Consider the following 6,000-nt stretch of genomic DNA (forward strand, 5'->3'; position numbering starts at 1 on the left):
CATAGCTCCTCTATTTTAATTCTGAGCGTCATTTATTATTGAATCATATGTTGTTTATGTTATAAAATAAATAATCGGTTCTCAAGGAACATCGTTTAGACCAGGTGCGTAAAGCTGGCACCTCCACCTTTACAAAATTCAAATTTCTTTGTCAACATTTTGTGCTCTTTTTTTTCCAAAAACCGAGCTAGCACAACATTTGCGAATGTAGCACATAAAGAGCACAAAATATTAAGACAAAGAAATTTGAATTTTGTAAAGGTGGGGGTGCCAGGTTTACGCACCTGTTTAGACCGATTTCCGAGCGAACGACCCCTAGAGAGGAACGGCGACGGTCATGTTTATTCCATTACGTCGCTCAAACTAATTAATCGGAAGCGAAGTCTAATCCAGTCGACTCGTATGGTTCCAGGAGTTGGAAAGGAGTTACACCCTGTCGACCCCCGGGGGTAGCAGCCCCACGTGCTACCCGCCGTGCAGTCCGCCGCCCGCCCCCGCGGCGTACATCTCCAGTGCCCGCGCGTCCTCCCGGAGACTCGGCAGCGGACCTCCGTCTCCGGAACGGGATCCCCTGGGACGTCTGTTAAGGTAAGCTGCGCGTTCCTCTGTACTCTCCCGGCCCACCTGCCTCGAGCTTAGGACGGCTCTTCCCGGGAGGGGGCGGATTAAACTTTCAGGACGGGGTCCACGAGTCGAGCTCTCCTGACCCCGGCTGGTGAACCGGAGCTCGCAGATGGGGAGCGGGATCCCTGTAGATTGTGTCGAAGGGATCTCCGCTTTGCGATTTCCGACGCTTCCAGGACTCCGGGGATCCTTGAACGCGGAAACGCGCGTTTCTGCGTAGAGATATGTAAGGGTACCTTTGGGTGATAAGGCCCTCCGTAACTTGAAAGGCTCGTTAAAAATAAAATATTAAGTATTTTTGGAAAATGGGGAGCAGGATCCCATCAGTAACAGCAGGTCCCATAAATGTAGATTGTGTCGAAGGGATCTCCGCTTTGCGATTTCCGACGCTTCCTGGACTCCGGGGATCCTTGAACGCGGAAACGCGCGTTTCTGCGTAGAGATATGTAAGGGTACCTTTGGGTGGTAAGGCCCTCCGTAACTTGAAAGGCTCGTTAAAAGTAAAATATTAAGTATTTTTGGAAGATGGGGGTAGGATCCCTGTAGATTAGGTCGAAGGGATCTCCGCTTTGCGATTTCCGACGCTTCCTGGACTCCGGGGATCCTTGAACTCGGAAACGCGCGTTTCTGCGTAGAGATATATGTAAGGTACCTTTGGGTGATAAGGCCCTCCATAACTTGAAATTCTCGTAAAAACTAAACCCACCCTAACCCTATTTCCCTGATAAAGGCTGCGGTCCCAATTCTCAATCTTCTTCTTTCTCCTAACTGGCAGTCGCAAACATTGCACTTTGCTATATGATAAAAAATAAGCATGGGCCTTATTACCCAAAGTTACCTTATATATTGTCAAAAAAAGGTCGAGTACTGGTATAAAAGTGGTTTTTATTGGTAGGGATCTAAGATCGCGTCAGGGCCGGCAGATAGGTATCATAAGACTGATCGTGTAACCCTTTAATTACCAAACTCCACTATGGTGGCTTCCCCATGAATGGCGTCTTTTTACGAATCGTCACAATTGTGGCGCCCTTCGTTCCAATGTATTCAAAAAGTACCGAACAGAAATCATGAGAGTGTGAGAATACTCTGTACGGATGTGCACGGACTCGGTACGGATGTGCATGAATCGGCCGCTACTAGATACGTCTATCTCGGAGATGGTTTGTCAATATTGAATTATTTATCGAGGGCAATGCGAGAAACGTACGTGGAGGGGTCGTGGGACCCAGGTCCTTGTTTTAAAAAGTCTGGACTGACCAGGACGTCGAGGATCTTCCGTCCATCCGTAAGTGCACTGGAGCTGGATTTTCGACCTCCAGACTCGGGATTACCAGGATCAATCGCCGAGTGGGGCAGGATCTTCGGTTTTGTACCGTTTCTGCTGAAAAATCCAAGAATTCCTGGGGACGTCCAGGATCTACCCCACTCGAACCGCGGGGGAGGGGAACTCGGTATTAGGGAAATCGCGGAGGAGTACCTTGCTGCCGGATCACGGTGGAATCCTCCCTCGTCTTGATCCTATTACTGGAGGGATCCAGGAAATCTTCGACACATCCTCTGTTCCCCCTTTTTATGTCCTGCCGCATCCCGTAGGCTCGCGTCGTCTAGCAGGATCCAGATGGCGTCCTTTTGAATTCTGCACTTCCTTCGGGAGACCCCAGGAACCTCGGAATACGGAACGGAATTTATTATTAAAAAGGTCTTCGCGGCGGATTTCCTGGTTACGGTTCTTGGTCCCTTTGAGCAATCTAAGCCTTTTACCGAATAAGGAGCCATGAATACCTGAATGTTAAAAAGGACCTCGCAGATCGGGGTATCGCGCCTTCGTTTGTATATCTTTAAGGGAGGAACTCTTCCTGTTCTCTTATTAAGGGGATGCGAAAGAGGCGTCTAAGAAGTCTCGTTTATGAATCTTTTCTGCGGACTGGGTGTACCGAAGCGTTTCTAACTTTATAATGTAAATATGAAGGATATAAGGAAGGTCTTAGCACAGGTGAAATTTCATTTCTTTTTCTGAATTTGTATATAGGCATTTTTAATTTTCGTATTAAACAATACATTTCATGGGTGTCGGGACCTTTTTTATAGCCTCCATATTCGTATTATTAAATTTGAAATGACTCAGTGCACTCAATTCGGCAAAAAGTTTCATGAACGATTGACTCCTCGGATGTCACTTTCACGACCCCCTGATGACGTGAAAGAGGCGTCTAAGAAGTCTCGTTTGGCGCATAATGGCGTGTACGGGCCTAGGAATTTCGCCCATACGTCGAAAGGTCTTCGGTAGCTTAAACAGCAAGAACCGCAATAACTTCCTGGACAATCTAATCGAGTTTAAAAGATAACTGCATGAACATGGATCAGGGACCAGTCCAAATTCGATGTCCGATATGTAAAGTAGAAAGAAGTAAGCGTTTTGGAAATAGCGACGATATGAAATGTTAAAAAATGTCCAGTCTAAATTCGGTAGCCAAAGCTCCGGAAAAGCGGGAGAACCGCTAGGTCGGATGTCGGGGGGCGATTCCCAGGAAGTTGTAAAACTCCCATCGGCATCCCCGAGGTTCACGTCCAGGGTTTCCCGGTTCCCGTCGAGGCTTTCCCGATTCCCTTCTACGAGCATCAATCTTTACTACCCTCCGCATCGGGGTGCCTAGATCTGCCGACATCTTACCACCGCGACATCTCTTTTTCGGCCGACCCATTTCCGTGGCTTCATGAAATTCAAAAGTTCCCGGGGAACTGTAGAAGGCGAGTTAGGTGGTGCCCGCCTTGATGGGAGGTCCATGCTCGACCTGTGACACCCGGGGACCATCCGTCTCCGTTTTAGCGCACTTTCCCTGCAGTAGATACGAGTCCTTCCCCCGCGTTTCCGGTTCCCCTTCTTTGACTCCCGCACCCTTTTCGTGGGGTGGAAAAACCAAAAGATCCTCCCAAGTGTCCTGGACAGCCCAAAGAGGTTCACTTTGCATTTGGGGTAGATCATATGGAAGGTTTAAATAATTTATGAGATTTATTTCCTGCCAGGCCCACCCCTTTCGGACAATCATTCGCGTGATTGTCCGAACGTACGTTAGGAGGTAACGTGCGTAATCATCAAAATCGAATGACTTATGTCGATGGCAAATTTTTCTAATGGATATTCCCAACTATGCCTAATGTTGGAACAACTAGTTCCTTGTAGTTACGTTGACTGAATGGTGAAGTAACCCTTTCTATGTTCTTTTTACTGTGTTACGCTGGTTAATGCAACCTCCTCCAAAAATTGTTCCGTATGTTGCCTTGCAATATGGTTAGGATTGCCACAATTGTGGTTTTCCTGACCATCCTTTTATTTCTTCGTGCACAAAACGAGGAAAACCTACGTGGCACTAGTTACGTTGACTGAATGGTGAACTAACCCTTACTATGTCCTTATTACTGTGTTACGCTGGTTAATGCAACCTCCTCCCAAGATTATCCCGTATGTTGCCTTGCAATATTGTTAGGATTGCCACAATTGTGGTTTTCCTGACCATCCTTTTATTTCTTCGTGCACAAAACGAGGAAAACCTACGTGGCACTAGTTACGTTGACTGAATGGTGAACTAACCCTTACTATGTCCTTATTACTGTGTTAGGCTGGTTAATGCAACCTCCTCCCAAGATTATCCCGTATGTTGCCTTGCAATATTGTTAGGATTGCCACAATTGTGGTTTTCCTGACCATCCTTCTTTTTCTTTGTGCACAAAACGAGGAAAACTTACCATGGGACTAGTTACGTTGACTAAATGGTGAACTAACCCTTGTATGTTCTTTTTATCGTGTTACGCTGGTTAATGCCTCTTGGACTAACATTCGACCCCTTCTGCCGCAGGTTCCTGAAGACCTTCTACAGGGAGCTGGGCACCAGAGACCCGCCTCACCTGCCGCCGTGGACTGCCCCTCTGCCCCTGGGGAGCCTCTGCCCGGCGCACTTCCAGCCGCACCTGCAACTGGTGCACCGGAGCGAGCAGGAGCATCGCCTGGAGAACATCAAGCCGGACCAGATCTTCGCTCCCGTCAGGGTAAGCATAAATCATCCCTCTTCCTGGCGAGGAGGAGCTCGTAAAACTTTGCGAGCTCGTCCTCCTCCTGTCCCGCGCGGGGAAGCGGGGGAGGCTTGATAAGAGCATTGCACTTACCTCGGAGAGGACGTTGCTCCGGCGTCGCCATTATCTGCCGGCGCGCCGAGCAAACCCTCCGGGACGTTCCTGGGAAATCGGCGAAATAATCCGATCGATTAATCGACACCTCCCGGCGCGTCCTGGGGCGAGGGGAACTTCGCAGGGCGAGGAGGGTCCTTCAAAGGACGTAATTGAGTCCTCGCCGAGGCGGCCCGTTTCAGGAACGACGTCCGCATGTTTCATCCGCGAGTCGGGATAATGCCCCGCGGGGGGCCAGACGATCCTACGGATGGGAACCAGGTTCCCCATCCACGGGTCTTGGGGGGAGGTCTTCCGTCTAGGACTCCTTTTTCTCCTTTGAAGATATCTTGTAGGGTGCGGTATAGGGGGCCGATGGAATTGGACTCTTTGCAAAGAGTGTCACGGGGCGAAAGTGAGAATTAAGGTGATATGAAAGGGTTATATGATTCTATATTACGTCAAAATATTTACGAAACTTTTCTCCAAACTAGGTGATATGAAAGGCTGATATGATTCTATATGTCGAAACGTCAAAATATTTATAATACTTTTCTCTAAACTGGGTGATATGAAAGGGGGATATGATTCTATATGTCGAAACGTCAAAATATTTATAATACTTTTCTCAGAACTAGGTGATATGAAAGGGTGATATGAGTCTATATGTCGAAACGTCAATATATTTATGAAACTTTTCTCAAAACTGGGTGCACCGAATCATTTGAAACATTAACACGTGATTATGGAGGCCCTAAGGAAGAACGCGATGCTCGTGAAATTTCATTTTTCACAAAGAAAATGTGATTTTGATTCTAGTCTAGGCGAAATAAGAAATTGTTTATCTTTGAAAAATGAAATTTCACGAACATCGCGTTCTACCTTAGGACCTCCATAATTGCATGTTAACGTATCAAATGATTTGTTGCACCCAGTTTTGAGAAGTTTTATTAATATTGTGACGTTTTAGTTATATATATATATATGACACTTTCGTATCACCACAATAATTATTAATAATTGCAATGCAGTTCGATCAATGTGGATCCTATACAGCGGAAATGCCTCTTTATTGCCACATTCACACATTGTTTTTTTTTTTAATTTAATTTCACGAGCATCGCGTTCTTTCTTAGAGCCTCCATAATCAGGTGTTAACGTATCAAATGATTCGTTGCACCCAATTTGAAGTAAAGTTTTATATGTATTGTGACG

General features: G+C 46.7%; 1 protein-coding gene across 1 annotated transcript in view; it reads left to right on the top strand.

The window, feature by feature from the left end:
- Positions 1-4,668, top strand: part of LOC105697095 — a gene marked incomplete at its 3' end in the record, with an annotated part of 144,777 nt that extends 140,109 nt beyond the window's left edge. The window contains exons 2-3 of the mRNA XM_023431874.1: positions 413-588; positions 4,479-4,668. Of these exons, the coding sequence (XP_023287642.1) occupies positions 413-588; positions 4,479-4,668 (366 nt within the window). The remainder of the gene's footprint in view (positions 1-412; positions 589-4,478) is intronic.
- Positions 4,669-6,000: the final 1,332 nt, after the last annotated feature.

This window comes from Orussus abietinus, unplaced genomic scaffold (assembly GCF_000612105.2).
Source record: "Orussus abietinus isolate OABI.00-Male unplaced genomic scaffold, Oabi_2.0 scaffold200, whole genome shotgun sequence".
In the NCBI taxonomy this organism is placed as follows: Eukaryota; Metazoa; Arthropoda; class Insecta; order Hymenoptera; family Orussidae; genus Orussus; species Orussus abietinus.